Source organism: Pelophylax lessonae, assembly GCF_965119305.1.
Source record: "Pelophylax lessonae genome assembly, chromosome: 4".
NCBI lineage: Eukaryota > Metazoa > Chordata > Amphibia > Anura > Ranidae > Pelophylax > Pelophylax lessonae.
Window position 1 is genome coordinate 448,300,929 of NC_138771.1, and position 18,828 is coordinate 448,319,756.

At 46.7% G+C, this 18,828-nt stretch overlaps 1 protein-coding gene across 1 annotated transcript in view; it reads left to right on the forward strand.

The window, feature by feature from the left end:
• LOC309553784 (E3 ubiquitin-protein ligase RNF213-like) overlaps positions 1-18,828 on the forward strand; it is a 678,906-nt gene that overhangs the window by 409,977 nt on the left and 250,101 nt on the right. Inside the window, exons 35-37 of the mRNA XM_082255197.1 lie at positions 4,866-5,020; positions 5,810-6,022; positions 15,846-16,027. Of these exons, the coding sequence (XP_082111323.1) occupies positions 4,866-5,020; positions 5,810-6,022; positions 15,846-16,027 (550 nt within the window). The remainder of the gene's footprint in view (positions 1-4,865; positions 5,021-5,809; positions 6,023-15,845; positions 16,028-18,828) is intronic.

Genomic DNA, 18,828 nt, shown 5'->3' on the forward strand with positions numbered 1-18,828 from the left:
CAACGCTGTAAATAAGGTAATTTCTATAACATTACATAAAGACACACACTGGACATTATATAATCTATTTACAGAGCAGATTAAATGATTTTACAAGGACTTTACCTAGAGTTTATTTTGGAGATGTTGACTCCTTTGCTGACAGCGAGGGGGAGGGGGAGGGAAGCCGAGGGACATTTTTTGTACCTAAAATTAATATAAGACCGGGGCTTATTTTCGGAAACGCGGTATACGCAGCGGCCAGATTTGTGTAGTCGGCGGCTATTTTGTTGTGGTTTGCTATTGAAAATAGCAGCAGCCATGACAGTGGAGCCCTGTGGGCGGCGATTTTGGCGGTGGGAGCCCCTCCTCATCCCCTGCTGCTGACTCCTGGATCATTTCTCTTCCTGATCACAGAACGTGAAGTTCAGAATATCCTGGCTGCAGGTAGTGAGTCTGGTGGGGTCCTCTCTCACTCTCTGCTGAGGATCGCTTGGTGCTTTGTGCCTAGCAAACTGGGTGGTGCTGCCAGCGCAGTGGGGTTTGTCCCTTTGCAGTGTTTTACACTTTTTGTGGGGTCCCCCTGGTGACTCATGGAGTCTTTGGAGCACATCTCCCCACCTTCTTCCCTCTCTGAGACTGCGGGGCCCTCCGGGTCCCAACCATCCATCCATGCACTGACGATGGTCCTGGAGTCCCTTGTGTCCTGGGTGGAGGTGGCTTTCTGGCGACAGGCTAGCAAAAAGCACCCCTGCCTCATCTTTCTCATCAGATCCTGAATCTGATTCGGCTGCCGCAGACATGGATCGCCCTACTGGGTCTTCAACTATGCGCCTAGAATCCTCTGATAGTGAGGATGATACCTCCATGTCTGCGACCGCGCACGAAAAGACGCTTGTGGATGCATTAATTGTATCTGTGCGTGAGACCCTGAAGCTTCAACGGAGGCGCAGTTGCCTTTTGGCACTCACAAGTCATCCAGAGCGGCAAAGGTGTTTCCTTTCCCTGCCAATTGTTACAGGATTGTCGCTAGAAGCGTCCCCGTGGGGTCCCTAAGCACTTTACTAGGTGTTACCTTTTCTTAAGAAGTGGACTGTGCCACCGGTGGTGGACCCTTTGGTTTCCATATTAAATAAGGCAACCATGATTCCAGTTGATAAATCCCCAGCTTTTAAGGATCCGGCTAACAGGAAGGCGGAGGCTGTGGCCCGCACTAAGTACACTCTGGCTGGTTCAGCGATGAGGCCGGTATTCACCATTGCCCTAGTGTCGCAAACTCTGACTGAGTGGGCTAAGCTTTTACGCCATGACCTGGAAGGAGAACAGCTCCCCCCTACCTTTGCTGAGCTGGTGGAGCAGCAAGTCCATGGGCTGCAGTTTATCTGTGATGTCTCTTTAGATGCGGCTCCCCTAGTGGCTCAGCTTTCTGTTTCGACAGTGGTTCTTCGGTGTGTCTTTTGGCTCAAATGCTGGCCTGTGGACCAGACTAAAAAAGGCCTTGGTTGATCTCCCCTTTCAAGGAGATCGCCTGTTTGGAGCTACCCTGGATTACATCATTAAAGGTCTCACAGGGCGAAAGAGTACTTTCTTCCGCAGGCTACTTAGGGCAAGGAACCCAGTCGAAACGAACCTTGTCTGGGAAGCCAAGATCGGTCTTCTCCAAACCCGTGGACAAGGCTCCTTCTGTATAAAGGTGCGCCCTCACCCGTATTGGGGGTGAGGGGCCCTTTTCGCTGGTTTCTGGACCCGTGGGCTTCCCGGGTGCAAGACAAGTGGGTCCACTAAGTCATTTGGTCCAGCTACAAGATCGAATTTCGCTCTTTTCCCCCAGGAAATTTATTTCCTTCAACTTGCGCCTGTCCTCAGACCACTTGCAGGGCCTGTTTGGGTCGGTGCAAGACCTGTTCCTTCAAGGGACGATTGTCCCGGTTCTGAACTTGGTACTCAAACCTGTTCACAGTTCCCAGGAAGGAAGGCAAAGTGTTTCCAATCCTGGACCTCATGGTGCTAAACTGCTTTGTGCTGGTACAGAAGTTCAGAACGGAGTCCGTTCGATCGGTGGTGGTATCCCTGCATCAGGGGAATTTCCTACCTTCACATTGCAATATGTGCCAGTCATCAGCGTTTTCACTGCTTTGCTGTGGGAGAGGAGCATTATCCGTTTGTGGCATTATCCTTTGGTTTCGCATCTGCTACATGGACGATCTCCTTCTGCGAGCCGAGTCTCCCTCTGCTCTGGTGGAGAACCTGGAGATCACAATACGAACTCTGCGGGAGTTTGACTGAATTCTGAATTTTCAGAAGTCTGCCCTGGTTCCATCCACAAAGCTGGACTATTTGGGCCTGACTCTGGACTCGGCCTTAGCCTTAGCCAGAGTGCTCCTTCCTCTGGACAAACTACAAAAATTGCAGGCTGAATTTCGCCGCCTGTTGTCCAACAAATGGTCATCCCTCTGCACTTGCATGCGACTGCTGGGCCTTATGGTGTCTACCTTCGAGGCGGTTCCATTTGCACAGTTCTATACGAGGTCCCTGCAAAGGGAGATTCTGACCAAATGGGACAAGGCTCCGCAGTCTCTGAATAATCAGATCCGGGTAAACAAAGGAGTCGGGGAACAAATGAGTCCCTGATGTGGTGGCTTCGTTCTCTGGCGCTTCGGCTGGGCAAATCCTTCCTCCGATAGTATTGGACAGTGGTCACCATGGATGCCAGCCTGTCTGGCTGGGGAGGCGTCCTCGACAAGCATTCTGCTCAGGGGATCTGGATGCTGGAAGAGTCCAGACTACAGATTAAGGTTTTGGAACTCCGAGCAATCAGACTGTGTCTGGATCATTGGATGGATTGTCTTCAGGGTTGTCCAGTGCACATTCAATTGGACATGGCTGTGGCTTATGTCAATCACCAAGGGGGCACAAGAAGTGTCCTGGCGGCTCTGGAGGTAGCTGGCATTTTAAGGTGGGCAGAACGGTTCGTTCAAGCCCTATCTGCCATTCACATTTCGGGAGTGGAAAATTGGCAGGATGATTATCTCAGTCAGCAGGCTTTGGACCACGGGGAAAGGTCCCTTCATCCGGAGGTATTTCATCAGTTATGTCTCCGATGGGGCACCCCCAAGGTGGATCTGTTGGCGTCTCAGCTCAACAGAAAGGTGAAGAGGTTTGTGGCTTGGTCACGGGATCTTCTGGTGGAAGCCACAGACGCGCTGGTGGTCCCATGGGGTCAGTATCATCTGATTTAATGCTCTATGCAGGATTGAGGCAGAAGGGATTCTGGTCATCTTGGTGGCTCCGGACTGGCCTCACCGGGCTTGGTATGCCAATCTGGTGCGGCTGGTGGAAATCTACTTCTAGGAAGATCTACTATTTTACGTGGAAGGCATACATTGCGTGGGTCTCTTGGGGTTCATCCTCGCTCCTTCTCGTGGCTCGGATCTTAACCTTCCTTCAATGGGGGGGTTGAACAGAAATTTACCTTGAGTACCATCAAGGGCCAGGTATCTGCTTTGTTGGTCTTCTTCCAACAACCTTTGGCCACACATGTCATGTTGTGTACCTTTCTTCAGGGGTCCGACATGTTGTTCCTCCAGTGTGGGCTACAATGCCATCTTGGGATCTTAATTTGGTACTTTCAGCTCTACAGAAGCCTCCCTTTGAAAATATTCAGGCGATTCCCCTGCTTACACTGTCCCAGAAGGTGGCCTTTTTAGTGGCTATCACCTCTGCGCGCAGGGTGTCAGAACTGGCGGCGTTATCCTGTCGTTCACCTTACCTGATGATTCACAGGGATAAGGTGGCCCCTGTTTGTTGTTCCTTCCAAAGATTTTCTCTGATTTTCATTCGAATGAAGATAATGTGTTGCCTTCCCTTTGTCCCAGGCCAAAACACCTGAAGGAAATTGCCTTGGATGTAGTCCGGGCAATTAGGGTGTACCTAACAGCTACGGAGTCTTTCAGGAAGTCAGACTCTCTACTTGTGCTCACAGATGAACCTGTTCCTCTTTGAGGATGTATTGTTTTTTTCAGGTGGGCTCCAGTTGTTTGGTTGAGCTCCTGTTGCCTGGTTGGCTATAGTTAGCCTTGGGAATTTTTGTTGTTGTTTACACCCCTCATGTTAAAAACTGCTTTGGGATGTCCGAATGGTTATGAATACCAGGAGCTGTGTCCGTTAAGGAATGTATGAGAAAATGTGATTTTTGACCTACCGTAAAATCCATTTCTCTGATGTTCATTGATGGACACAGCCCCCACCCCTCTGTGGCGTTATAAAAAAATGGAGTGGCTAAAGCAGAGAGAGGGAGTATACCCCCTGGGACTGCCCATGAGTGTAGCCAGAATTATTTACTTTTTGCCATCTGTGTCCCATTGGGGAGATTTCTCTTCACTTCCTGTCCCAAAGCCAAACAGAAAGTGAGAGGATATCCCTTCAGCTAAAGGGAATTCTATGGGTACCCCCAGGTAAGCAGAACGAGTATCCTCATTGGAAGATTTCCCCTCTGTTACTTTTCTGGGGCCAACCCTAAATTTGTGATTTTCTTTTACTTTTACTTTCAATGATAATCGTAAACAGGACAAATAGAAAGGGTGAATCTCCTAAATGGGGGCAGAGGCAGCAATACAGACGGACAGGTGTTCTAAACCCTCTTCACTCTGTTCAAAACTGAAAAAAAAAAAAAAGTTATGCCTTTAGTTGTACTTTAATGCACTGCATGTTAACGTGCAACATCACACCTGCACGGTACCATAACTGGTTGCTCAAGTGTGAATGGGGCCCCTCTTGTGTGCTGAACTTTCTGCTAGTTGTAAATTAATTTAGGCAGCTGCACTTTTCTGTTTCCTAGATGTCTGTATGCCTGAATTTACCAAACCTGATTTTCTTTTTTTATTAAGGTCCTGCTATGAAATTTCTGGAGATCTTCTGTAAAACACAATTGGGAAAATATGTCTCCTCCCAGGAAGAGAATGTGCAACATGAACTTTTCCTGAATTATAAAAGAGACTTTATCCTTATGACCATGAGTATATCTTCTGCAGAAGAGTTAAAGGTAAAATTAGTAGTATTAGTAGTTTACAAATGTGTTCTACACAGACCTGGTTGTCTGCCTACAACACATACATTAAACCCTGGACACGATAGGCAATAATTACAGACTTGGGTACAAATCCCAGAGTATTAAACTAGTGTGCTGATCCCTACTGTGGTAGTGTATAATTATTAAAATATAAGACTGGGACCATTAAAAAATATGTACGCTTCATATGAAGTGTGGCACATGTCAGCATCACTGAATTCTAATGCTCACTTTGAATCAAAAAAAAAGTAACACCATAAATTTCAAAATGTAGGTCACCATCTTTAAGCCTAGGTAGTCTAGACTATCTAGATACAGGTCTCTTACTACCAGTTAGTAGGTAATTGTTGTTCGCAGTAAAATAAATACCTGGCATTTTGCCCTGCATGGACCCTAAAGCACAGGTTCAATTTCAGAATTGGCATCAGAAATAACTGTTTCTTTAATAGAGCTGCTAAATTCAATTTGGACATTGGGGCTGGAACCATAACTGTATCTGAGACAAAAAATACTGCAACAGGAAAAAATCTGGGTGACTTTCATTGTTGTCAGAGCAAATTCCAGCTAAGTCTCATCTATCCTCAGCTGGTGGACATAAAACAGGCTGACATTAGGAGTTGTTTTGTATGATGAGACATGCTGTTCACAGTGGACGTGACTAACAGGCAGTACAAGTATTTTGAGGCAAGAATTATTTTTAAATTTTAAACAAGTGTCTTCTTATTTTAGTAACCCAAGCTACACCTACTCTTTATGTTATAGATTATGGAGTTTGCTCTGTCTGCCTGTATTGAAGAATTAAGATGCTCCACAAATGCTAAGGAACCTCTTCTGCTACCATGGGTCCATATTGGATATAGTACATTTCAACACAGGCTGCAAAACTTGAACAGGATTATGGTGGTCAACCCCTCAGTGTTGGATTCCCTCCTTCAAAAGATTGACGATCCAAAGCCAATACTAAGAAATGAGATGGTGAGGATATTGTGTTTACATGAAACTACTGGTATTCATGCTAGTAGTAAATCAGTCTCATTCTTTGTGTTCTGACCATTTTAATTAACTGGTTGCCGCCCAGCCACAGTACATTTACTGCGACAGGGTAACACTGGCAGGCTGGATCGTGTACATTTATATTTTCCGGCCTGTCCTGAATTAGGGGTACACAGCACGCTGCTCCCTCAAACAGTGTGTCTCACAGGACACAGCAGATTGCGGCTTCCAGTATGGGGATCATGTGACTGCTATGCGATCATATGATCACAATCTCAACAAAGCGGTTATAAATGCATTTAATTCATAACAGCTGTGATTTCTATAGTGATGATGTGAATGTCCCACAGCTATCACGTGGTACCTGGGCCAATCACAGCACCCTGCACCATGTGATATCTGTGGGCCAATGACCGCACACAGTAGTAAATCACAGCTGTTATGAATGTAACCCAGTTATAACAGTTCAAAACATTGCTATTACAATAATCAAAGTGTTAAAAAAAAAAAAAAAAAACCCTGATCATCCCCCATGTCACTATGATGACACTGAACTACTCTGATAAAAGTATGTCAAAAAAATAATAATTTATCTTTCGTTCATTGACGGACACAGCTCCTGATCATCTTAACCATTGAATTATACTGCCCCCTACAGGAGTAGGACACTAGGCAGAAAAAAAGTATGGGCAGTCACAGGGGGTATACTCCCTCTCTCTGCTATAGGTACTCAGTTATTTTCTGCCTAGTCAGAAGTAAGGACCTAGTTCCTTGCTGGGATCTCCGATCATGGCAATTTTTTCTTTTTGGATAGAAATTTTTCTCCTGTTTTTTTTCTGTGAGATCTACAATCAACTGCTGGACTGAGTGACAGGCTGGATAATCTAGATCCAGTGGTCATCCCAGTCTGGCCATCGAGCATGCGCAGACCTCAGCTCCACGCTAGGTCGGCCGCGACATAGCCCCACCGGATGGGGGCTGGCCTGCGACTTAAACGCCTCACGTTGTCTCATACGATCGGGTCTCATCCCGAGTTGCAGCATTCCTCCTGGCTGACAGCCCCCCAGTTTAGATGGCGAGGGATTCTGTCTGGAGCGGTGCCCGTCTGGTTCCTGGTATGGTGAGTAGCTGTCCCCCCTCTCCCCCTGGAGGGTTTTGGGGTGGACGTGGGCCTCTCCATGGGATGGTCAGACTCCCGTTTTCCCCTCTTTCCCTTTAGGCACCCCTCTTCATCTGTCCCCCCATCCTACCCCCCCCTCCACTTATGCTGGGGCTGTGTGGGTGGTCTGGGCCACCTCCTGGGGTGGGGGCAGCACGCTATACTGGGGATGGGGGGAGGGGTGCGCCACTGGCGACTGGACGATTGGCTGTGTGGGAGGGTTGTACCTGGTGGGGCCCCCTGCCAGGGCCCCCGTCCTGCCTGGGTCTATCCTTGAGGCCTAGGGATCCCTCCTGGTGGTGCTGCCATTTCGCTGTAGCCTGTGTGCTCTATGCACGGCGGCAATGTTTGTTTAGTCCAGCTGCCATTTTGTTTTGGTTTGCCATTGAAAACAGCGGTGGCCATGAAAGTGGAGCCCTGTGGGGGGCGATTTGGGCGGTGGGAGCCCCTCCTCATCCCCTGGTGCTGACTCCTGGATCTTTTCTCTTCCTGATCACCAAAGGTGAAGTTCAGATTATCCTGGCTGCAGGTGTCTGGTTCTGCTGGGTGGGGAGTCTGGTGGGGTCCTCTCTCACTCTCTGCTGAGGATCGCTTAGTGCTTTGTGTGTAAAACCCTTTGCAGTGTTTTACACTTTTTGTGGGATCCCCCTGGTGACTCATGGAGTCTTTGGAGCACATCTTCCCACCTGATCACCTCTTTAGGGCTGCGGGGCCCTCCGGGTCCCAACCATCCTTTGATGCACTGATGGCGGTCCTGAATTTATGTCCTGAGTGGAGGTGGCTTTCAGGTGACAGGCTAGCAAAAAGCGCCCCCGCCTTTTCTTGCCTCATCTGTCTAATCAGATCCTGAATCTGATTCGGCCGCCGCTTGGATCCGGACGTGGATATTAAGAAGTGGACTGTTCCACCGGTTTCTAGATTGAACAAGACAGCCGTGATTCCGGTTAAAGAGTCCCGGGTCTTTAAGGATCCGGCTGATAGGATGGCGGAAGGTGTGTCCCGCTATATGTACACTCCTGGTGTCGCAAACTCTGACTGAGTGGGATAAGCTTTTACGTCGTAACCTGGAGGGAGAACAGCTCCCCCCTGCCTTTGCTGAACTGCAGGGTCCAGGGGCTGCAGTTTATCTGTGATGCCTCTTTGGATGCTGTTCCCCCAGTGGCTCGGCTCTGCGGATCAGACTTCTAAAAAGGCCTTACTCATCTTCCCTTTTAAGAAGATTGCCTGTTTGGAGCTACCCTGGATGACATCATTAAAGGTCTCACAGGGGGAAAGAGTACCTTTCTTCCGCAGGCTACTAAGGGCAAGGAACCTCCTCGTAGATGTGGGCCCTCCTTCTCAGCTCATAAGACGTTTTTTCGCTCCTCAGGTTTGACTGACTAGAGCTCGAAGCCTTTCAGGGCCTCCTCTAGAGGATCCAAACAAACCTGGTCTGGCAAGCCTAGAGCGGGCTTCTCCAGACCCGCGGACAGGACTCCTTTAGCATGAAGGTGCGCCCTCACCCGTATTGGGGGTGGGGGTATGTCTTCGCTGGTTTCCGGACCCGTGGACTTCCTTGGTAAAAGACAAGTGGGTCCACAAAGTCATTCAGTCTGGCTACAAGTTTCACTCTTTTCCCCCGGCAAAGTTCTTTCCTTCCAACTTGCGCCTGTCCCCGGACCGCTTACAGGGTCTGTTTGGGGCAGTACAAGACCTGTTACTTCAAGGGGTGATTCTCCCGGTTTCCGACTTCAGAACTTTTTCAGGGTTTTTACTCAAACCTGTTTACAGTTCCCAGGAATGAAGGGAAGGTGCTGAGCTACTTTGTTCGGGTGCCAGAAGTTCAGGATGGAGTCCATTTGCACGGTGGTAGCATCCCTGCATCAGGGGGATTTCCTTGCCTCTATCGACATCAAGGATGCTTACCTTCACATTCTAATATGTGCCGGTCCCCAGCGATTCCTCAGCTTAGATGTGGTAGAGTAGCATCATCAGTTACCCTTTATTCTCGTCTCTGCTCCTCGGGTCTTCACAAAAGTGCTAGCCCTGGTGCTAGCATTGTTGCGCCAACGAGGGATCGCGGTACTGGGCTACTTAGGCGATTTCCTACTGCTCTGGTGGAAAACCTTGAAATCACCATACTAACTCTGAGAAAGTTTGGCTGTATTCCGAATTTTCAGAAATCTGCTCTGGTTCCGTCCACATAGATGAACTATCTGGGTCTGACTCTGAACACGGCCTTCGCCAGAGTGCTCCTTCCTCTGGACAAACTCCAGAAATTGCAGGCTGCATCTCATCTCCTGCTGTCCAGCAGATGGTCATCCCTCTAGACTTGCTTGCGGGTGCTGTGCCCTGCTGGTGTCTACCTTCGAGGCTGTTGAGTTTGCACAGGTTCATACGAGATCCCTGCAAAGGGAGATTCTGGCTAAATGCGACAAGACTCCACAGTCTCTGGACAATCAGATCCGGCTGAGCCGGGGAACGAAGGAGTCCCTGATATGGTGGCTTCATTCTCTGGCGCTTCGGTTGGGCAAATCCTTCCTCCCCTTGTATTGGACAGTGGTCACCACGGATGCCATCCTGTCCGGCTGGAGAGGCGACCTCGGCAAAATTTCTGCTCAGGGGCTCTGGACACTGGAAGAGTCCAGACTACCGATCAATGTCTTTGAACTCCGAGAAATCAGACTGTGCCCGGACCATTGGACAGATCATCTTCAGGGATGTCCAGTGTGCATTTAATCAGACAATGCCACGGCCGTGGCTTATGTCAATCACTAGGGAGGCACAAGAAGTTTCCTGGTGGCTCTGAAGGTTGTCGGCATTCTTAGGTGGGCAGAACGGTTAGTTCCAGCTCTATCCGCTGTACTCATTCCCGGGGTGGAAAACTGGAAGGCAGTCCTCATTCGGCAGGCGTTGGACCAAGGGGAGTGGCTTCTTCATCCAAAGGTATTTCATCAGTTGTGTCTCTGGAGGGGCATCTCGGCTCAACAGAAACGTGCAGAGGTTTGTGGCTCGGTCACGGGATCCTCTGGCAGACGCCACAGATGCGCTGGTGGTCCCATGGGGTCATTGCCATCTGATTTATGCTTTCCCTCCTCACAACCTTCTGCCAAGACTTCTGGGCAGGATCAAGGCAGAAGGTATTCTGGTCGTCTTAGTGGCTCCGGGCTGGCCTCGCTACTCTTGGTACATTGATCTGGTGCAGCTGGTCACCGACAATCCTTGGTAGCTTCCTCTCAGGGAGGATCTGCTGTCCTAAGGACCAATATTCCATCCTGATTTACAGTCGCTGGCTTTGATGGCTTGGCTATTGAACGGCAGGTGCTGATGGATAGAGGTTTGTCGGTGATTCCAATGCTGTTAAAAGCTTGGAAATCTACTTCTAGGAAGATCTACCATCGTACGTGGAAGTCATACATTGCGTAGTGTGAGTCTCTTGGAGTTCATCCTTGCTCCTTCTCGGTAGCTCGGATCTTGACCTTCCTTCAACGGGGGGTTGAGCTGAAACTGACCTTGAGTACTATCAAGGGTCAGGTGTTGGCCTTAGTGTTCTTCTTTAAATGGCCCATGGTGCATACTCCCTGGTGCGTACTTTTTATCAGGGAGTTAGGCACTTGCCCTCTCCAGTGCGGTCTCCGTTGCTGCCTTTGGACCTCAATTTGGTGCTCTCAGTCCTCCAGAAGCCTCCTTTTGAGAATCTTCAGGAGATTCCCCTGCTTACACTGTCCCAGAAAGTGGCCTATTTGGCGGCTATCACCTCTGTGTGCAGGGTGTTGGAACTAGCGGCGTTATACTCTCTTTCACCTTACTTGGTGGTTCTACGTCCCTGTCCGTCATTTCTTCCAAAGGTTGTCTCTGATTTTCATTTGAATTAAGACATTGTGTTTTCTTTCACTGCGTCCCAGGTCGAAACATTCTAAGGAAATTGCCTTGCATGCCTTGGATGTGGCCTGGTTAATTAGGGTGTACTTGGCAGCTACAAAGTCTTTTCAGAAGTCAGACTCACCATTTGTGCTTACGGATGGGCCTCGGAAAAGGTTGTCCGCTTCCTCTGCGACCATTTCTGGATGGATCAGACAGACGGTGATTCAGGCCTATTCCATCAGGGGTCAGGTTCCTCCTTTCCCTGTCAAGGCGCACTCTACTCGGGTGCTCAGTGCCTCCTGGGCCTTCTGACGTGGGTTTGCAAGGCGGCCTCCTGGTCGTCTGTGCATATGTTCAAAAAATTCTATTAAGTGGATGTGTTGGCATCTGTGGATGCTTCCTTTGGCTGCAAGGTTTTTGCAGGCTGCTGTTTAGAGGATCTGGTCCTCTTTAAGGGTTTTTCATTTTTTTTCTTCAGGTGAACTCCAGTTGTTTTGGTTTAGCTCCTGTTTACCTGGTTGGCTATAGTGGGAGTTTATTTTTCGCTGCTTCCACCCCTTATGTTTAACACTGCCTTGGGATGTCCCAATGGTTAAGAAGATCAGGAGCTATGTCCGTCAATGAACGAAAGCAAAAATGGGATTTTTGACTTACCGTAAAATCAATTTCTCTGATGTTCATTGACACAGCACCCACCCCTATGTGGAATTGTATTTCTTCTGACACTGCTTGTAACAAAACTGAGTACATATAGCAGAGAGAGGTGTATACCCCCTGGGACTGCCCATAGGCATCGCCAGACTTTTTTTCTTCCTAATGTCCTACTCCTGTAGAGGGCAGTATAACCCAAGGTTTAAGAAGATCAGGAGCTGTGTCCGTCAATGAACATCAGCGAAATGGATATTACGGTAAGTCAAAAATCCAATTTTTTTGGTTCAGCCTGTAATGATATCTCGTACTGGACACACGAAAAGCTGTAGTAAGCGGCCATGTTGTTCAGTCATTATAGGTCAGCCATGACAGTCTTACAGAACAGCTACACATTGCCACAGTGATAACCCCCTCCCTCCTCGAATTAATGAAATGCATAGGTTTTACACTTCAAAAGAGCCATTATCTCAACTCAGAGACATCAAAAACCAGCACTTAGGCCTGTGCAGAGCTGTAAACTGCTAATTGAGTCCCTGTAGAATGTCTGTTTCTTCTGTCCAGACCTATCGTAAAACTATGACTGAATCCATTAAGGATAACCAGAACTAATGGGGATTGTAAAAAGCAATGAGAGAGCTCTGCCCAATTCAAAATGTAACAAATCCACACATGATTCATAAACTGAGACAGGAACATGACACATTTATAATAAGTATATATTTGGATGAGAAATGTCGTGCTGAATAAATTAAGGTCATACATGATCACACTAGCACATATAGAAGGGAAGATAGCTGTCAGATATTCCATGGGTGACCGGTTTATCTGAGCTACCCTGTTTAGTATCCCTGGATGCGAAATTCAATGCTGTACAATAATTATATCAGTTTAAAGAATGCAAGAGGAAGATATGAATAGTGGTATAAAACTGTCTATAAGGGAGGGACCTGCTATTCTCATAACCCCAGGACAGCCCGTGGCCACTCCGTTTATTGGTCAGGAGAAACTGTCAGCACCCCTTTGATCCCAGAGAAAAAGGAAGATCCCTAAATAGTTGGGAGTTCTCCTTTACCACTAAAGCAGAAACATCTGTCAAGTTTGAGAACCAATAACACCTGGCTCATCGACTAAACTCTGATAGCACCCAGGACATTCACTGCAAGTATCTTTCCTCTTCAGTTCTACCTTATTTTTCTATTCCTGAATTATGTCTCTATTTCTTTGAACCACCTTTTTTCTGTTAATATTTTATTTGCACCAACCTTGACCTTTTCATTATTAAAACCTTATTTTGAAAAGTGTTAACCTTGTCCCTAAGCTCTTAATGCAAGCTAACAAAGAACCTGTCTCTTGAAAAGTGCTACTGTATAGAATAAATCCTTTGAACATACCTGTCTCTGGTGACAGTGTGTGTTACAGACTATTATTCTAAAATCATAGTTGGAATTGCTAGAATTACGGACCAAACTAAGGTGGTAATTGCTTCATTAGTCCAGTGACAATCGCTGTCAGCCTGCTTGGCACCTAGATTGTGGTCCTGAGAGCTGGAAAATTTAAAGGGTTAATTGCTTAATTAGTCCAATGACCATCGCTGTCAGCCTGCTGGCACCTAGATTGTGGTCTCGAGAGCTGGAAAATCATCGTGCAGGGTGCAGCTTAGAGTGGCATTGTTATGTAAGTGACAGTAGGGTGTGAGATTGGGTTGTTCTTTGTCTCGAGTTAGTGAGAAGGGCAGGGATCTGATACCCGCGTCTGTCACATAGCCCACTCCCTCCATCCATTCTTGCCAAGGCAAAAATTATGTCAGCCCTGCTCTAGCTCCTTGGACATATATCAGGGACATCAGGGAAGAAGATGGCAGTACGGGAGTGTGCAGTGGTTGAGCAGCTGATCACAGTAGGGAAATGCTGGATTTGTTAGACAGGTGAGTATGTAAATTCAGGATATCCCAGCAAACCAAGTAAGAGAAGGTTAAAAGCAAATTTAGCCCCTGGGGTGAAGTTCCTTTTTGTAGTGTATCTAAAGGCAATTTTGAAGTCTTGGATAGAGTTGGGAATGGTTTGGAACCTCTAGGGAGATTCACGTTCTCTAATCCATCTGGTTACCATTGTCATTGGGACTGAAAGTGACAGCAAATCTGAGAGAAATTATGTGAATGGGGACATTTGTGACGGCTGTCTAAGAGGAGATTTATCTTTAGTTTGGAGAGATTCCCTTTCATTCTGTTGTCTTTATAATAATGGAGTGCAAGGAGAACTCCCCAGTGGAGCACAGAGAGCAAAAAACCTGACAGATTTTAACCATTCCCTGCTCTGTCCAAAATAATAGAGTTTTGATGTTCGATATACTTTTTTTTTTTTTTTTTATGCTTTTATTAAGAGTAACTCCGTTAAATGGTACAGAAGGTAACTTTACTTAGAATAACAGGGAACAAAACAAGTGAAATTAACATCCTAGATGTTCGATATACTTTAAAGCGGAGTTCCACCCTAAAAATAAACTTTGCAGCATCAGTTAGCATAAAAAAACCTGAAAAAGAATTGGATAGTTAATGTTTTTTTTTTTTTTTCACTTACCTTGTTTTTAATGAAAATAAACTTACCTCCCTTCCTCTTCCTCCTTATGCGGCCGTGGCCCCCGACGTCACTTCCTCCTTTGCATTGCGTCCTGGGAGATAAGCGTCATCAATCCCAGGATGCAATGGGAATGGCCCTGGCCGCTACTCTGATTGCCAATCCCAATCTACAGTGCACGTGCGAGATTGCGATCGGCATTCTGGGTAGCCAAGAACCCGGAAGTAGGACACAACGGGGGACACCAGGGCTTCAAATGCCCACACCAGAGATGGCCGCGCTCTGCAATCAATTTTAAAGGTAAGTATTTATCTTTATTCTATAACTGTAATGACCTGTAATGTGGGGTTAGTGTTAGGGTAATTGGGGATAGCTTAGGATTATCGGGGGATTTTTAGGTAAAAAATGTGTATGTGGCCGGAACTCCGCTTTAAGATGAGAAAGAAGCCACTGCTGCTTTGTGTTTGAAGTGCTCTGGAGTTGGCATCATTATCCTTGTTTCTTTTATTATTATAATCACAGACTTCAAACTAGCATGCAGCCAGTGAAACATCAACGTAGCTCATGTGCACATGCTTGTTTCCCCTCAGTGGGGAAGCAAGGATCAACATGACCTTCCTGAATCTTTTATTATATCTAAACAAAAGCATATTGCCCATTACTTTCTTGACAAATTCTGACTAGATGAATTGTATACTTTACAAGATTCTTGCCTTTCTGTGTTCTACACAAATAGACTTTGGTTTTACCTTGTTCATGATCAAACTGACTGTTAAGCAATTTTACACTCCTCCTGGACAGTGCTCCTAGCCGCAACACTCATGCTTAGTCAGATCTCTGAAATAGAAGTCCTATCAAATCTAAACCTAAACCTACCTCCACCACCATTCTAAGCCTAACTATTATGTAGAGGAAATATGTGTGTACTCGCCTATTACCTGGGTACTCTAGTCTGGTCATGTGGTTTCCCCAGGGGCTGGTGCCAGTGAAGAGGAGAGATTGCCAACAACCGCTGCAATACCTATGCAGTGACGTCACCAATAGGCTTACTATGGGGCATCTGTTGTCCCCCCTTTCCCTTGAAGCCGATGCTGGGAGATAATCACACAGACAGGAGCGCCCAGAGAATAGATTGGTATGCACAGCTTTCCTTACAGAGTAGTTAGTATAAGGCTTAGAATGGGGATGGGAGCAGGTTTAAATTTAGATTAATTTGACTGGACTTGTACTTTTTAGGCACATTTTGCTTTGTCCTGAGAAAAATGGTCTGGCTCTCCAGTATGCTGCTGATACATGCCAACATTCTCATTCCTAAGAGCACCCATGGTGGTTTATTTATGAAACAATTGCTCTGTGAATGCCTCAAGCATTTATACAGCTGTCACAATTACTTGGATTGTTAGCTCCAAATTAGTCATGCAGTATTTTCTTGAAATGTCTAATTTTTGTAATAAATAGTAGAAGTAAAAAAAAAAATGCTCAACTTCATAACAAGTAAAAAAATGAATAAATTAATAAACAGGATTTTATTGAGTGTTTTAGCAAATTCAGAGAATTCATAATTTTGCTCTTTTTTCAGGTTCTTGACCTCTATGCTGCTATTGCTTGCCTAGAATCTTTGAAACACAGTATGCCGAGATCAGACCCTCAAGAATGGATGCGACAAGTTAAAAACATACAAGTGCCTATTGAACTGACCTGCTCGGGAGGATGTTTACAGGGACAGGGTTCTTGGTACAAAACAGGAATCAGACAGATAAGGTACCCTCAGAAACGACAGAATAGCTAAGCTAAGGCAAATATACAGTGCATCCAGGTAGTAATCACAGCGCTTCACTTTTTACACATTTTGTTTTGTTACAGCATTATTCCAAAATTGATTAAATTTATTTTTTCCTCAAAATTCCACAAACCATTCCCCATAATAACAACCTGAAAGAATTTTGTTTGAAATCTTTGCAAATTTATATGAAAAAAAATAAATAAAAAATAATCACATGTACATAAGTATTTACAGCCTTTGCTTTGTTAAAGCACCTTTGGCACCAATTACAGCCTCAAGTCTTTTTGAATATGATGCTACAAGCTTGGCACACCTATTTTTGGGCAGTTTCTCACATTCTTCTTTGCAGGACCTCTCGAGCTCCATCAGCATGGATGGGGAATGTCGGTGCACAGCCATTTTCAGATCTCTTCAACGATGTTCAATCGGGTTCAAGTCTGGGCTCTGGCCCGTAGCCACTCCTTTGGTATCTTGGCTGTGTGCTTAGGGTCATTGTCCTGTTGGAAGATGAACCTTTGACCCAGTGTGAGGTCCAGGGCACTCTGGAGCAGGTTTTCATCAAGTATGTCTCTGTATATTGCTGCATTCATCTATTCCTTGATCCTGACTAATCTCCCAGTTCCTGCCGCTAAAAAAACATCCCCACAGCATGATGCTGCCACCAACATGCTTCACTGTAGGAATGGTATTGGCCAGGTGATGACGGTGCCGGGGTTCCTCTGGACATGGACGCTTTTTTTTTTTTTTTTTTCAAAATGATTTTTATTTTTATAAGGCATAAAAATGTACAAACAATAGCAAGACAAATTTGCAACTGGACCCAAAGTCTTACAAAGGGTCAAACATATACATATCTAACAAAGGACAACTGACCGGTTCGGAGAATGTGGTAGGTAAGAGGGGACCTTACACGGGAAAGGAATCAGAGTAGAAGGAAACAGACATCAGTTGTGAACAAAACAAGGTGTGGGTTCTAAAGTCCGAGGGCGGAGCCATACCCAAGCTTACAGCCACATCGATGAAAGTACAAAGAAGGGGGGGGGGGGGAGGCTTGTAATAGCAAAGAAGCTCTACAGGGATAATAATGTTGCTGAAAGGGTAAGGTCCAGGGCATGGCCCATATCCTGGGCGCGAGGCACCCAGAGACGGGAAAGCGGGAGTTGTCAGGAGTACACTATCCAAACTGTCGGTGCACAGAGCTCAGACTGGGTGACATGCCCGGCGGGCCTGCCCGGGGGCAACCATGCACCCATCAAGAAGAGAGATGAAAATGACACCCGGGGGGTGGGGTAAGGCATGAAAATGGGGCAGGAGAGGCAAAGAGAGGAGGAAGAGAGAGAAGAAAGGGGGGGGAGAGGGAGAAAAAAAAAAAAAGGGTGGGGAAGGGGAGGATATTTGATGCGAACAATTGGTCGGCTATAGCCAGAAAGGTCAGGGCGGGGTAGGCCCAAAATTGGGCCATCACTGGTGGAAAATAGGTTCCTGAAGAGAGAAGGGTGGTAAACAAAGAGTTTCAATTGCAGAGGCTGGCGTATTCAGGCGTAGAAGTGAAGTGGATGCAACAAGCCCATTTCTTGTAATGTTTAGAAGGGGTGTCTCTCGCAATATAAATATCTCAGCTACTTTTGCAATGCGCAGGAGCCACTGTTTGATGGAGGGGACTTGTACTGATTTCCAGAGAGCAGGGATACATTGTCTAGCCGCATTGACCATCAGTACTGTGAGGGATTTAGAGTATGTTCTGCTAGAGGTAGGGGAATGATGTAGAAGGTATTGAGTTGGCGTAAACGCCAGATGAGACGTAGTCACCTGCCTGATAATTCGGTGCACCTCCTGCCAGAAGGAAGATAGTCGTGGACAGGACCAAAAAATATGCAAGAGTGTACCCTGCTCAGTCAAACATCTCCAACAAATCGGCGACACAGAGGGGAAGAGTTTGTGAAGTAAGGTAGGGGTACGATACCAACAAGTTACGAGTTTATAGCCGCTTTCCTGTGTAGTCACGTTGAGAGAACATTTATGGTTATTGGTGAAGATGTTTTCCCATTCCTCCGGCGAAAGCGTTATATTGAGCTCCGATTCCGCATCTTTTGAGCTTACGTTGGTCGGGCTCGTCCAATAAAAGGGAATGGATAGTAGAGATAAGCTTACGGAGTGGACCTTCCTGTTGGGATCAAACGGCGTGGTAGATGGTAGGGAAGGATAGTTGCAGAGCAGAGAAACTGAGTTAACAGCAAGAAGGGCCATTGTGGTATGGGAGGCTTCCCCGGCGTTTCCGAGATCGAAGAAGCAGAGAGAATCGAGTCGTCACTCCACAGGTGGTGGACTCGCATTTGGTCAAGAGACCAATTGGCGGCCAAGTACGAGCGGTGCATACCCGGGGGGAAGTCAGGGTTCATTCTGACCGGGGTCATTGGGCCAGGAATCATAGAGATGTTCCATTTTGCACACATCGTTCGGAAGACTCGGAGAGAAGGGCCAATGAGGGGGTGAAGCTGGAGTGCACTAGGTACATGGGATTCCTTTATCCATGGCAGTGAGGGAAGTTCCAAGGAGGTGAAACCACTTTCAATGGTCACCCAATCTTTGTGGAGTGTGTGAACATTCCAGTCCACAATTCTGGTGAGGTGGCAAGCAGCATAGTAGAGATCAATATGAGGGAGACCGATTCCCCCTTTGTGTTTAGGCAAAGTAAGATGGGCATAAGATATGCGCGGCTGCTTATCATGCCACAGAAAGGCAGTACTAATACGCTTATAAAGTTTGAAAAAGGACGGGG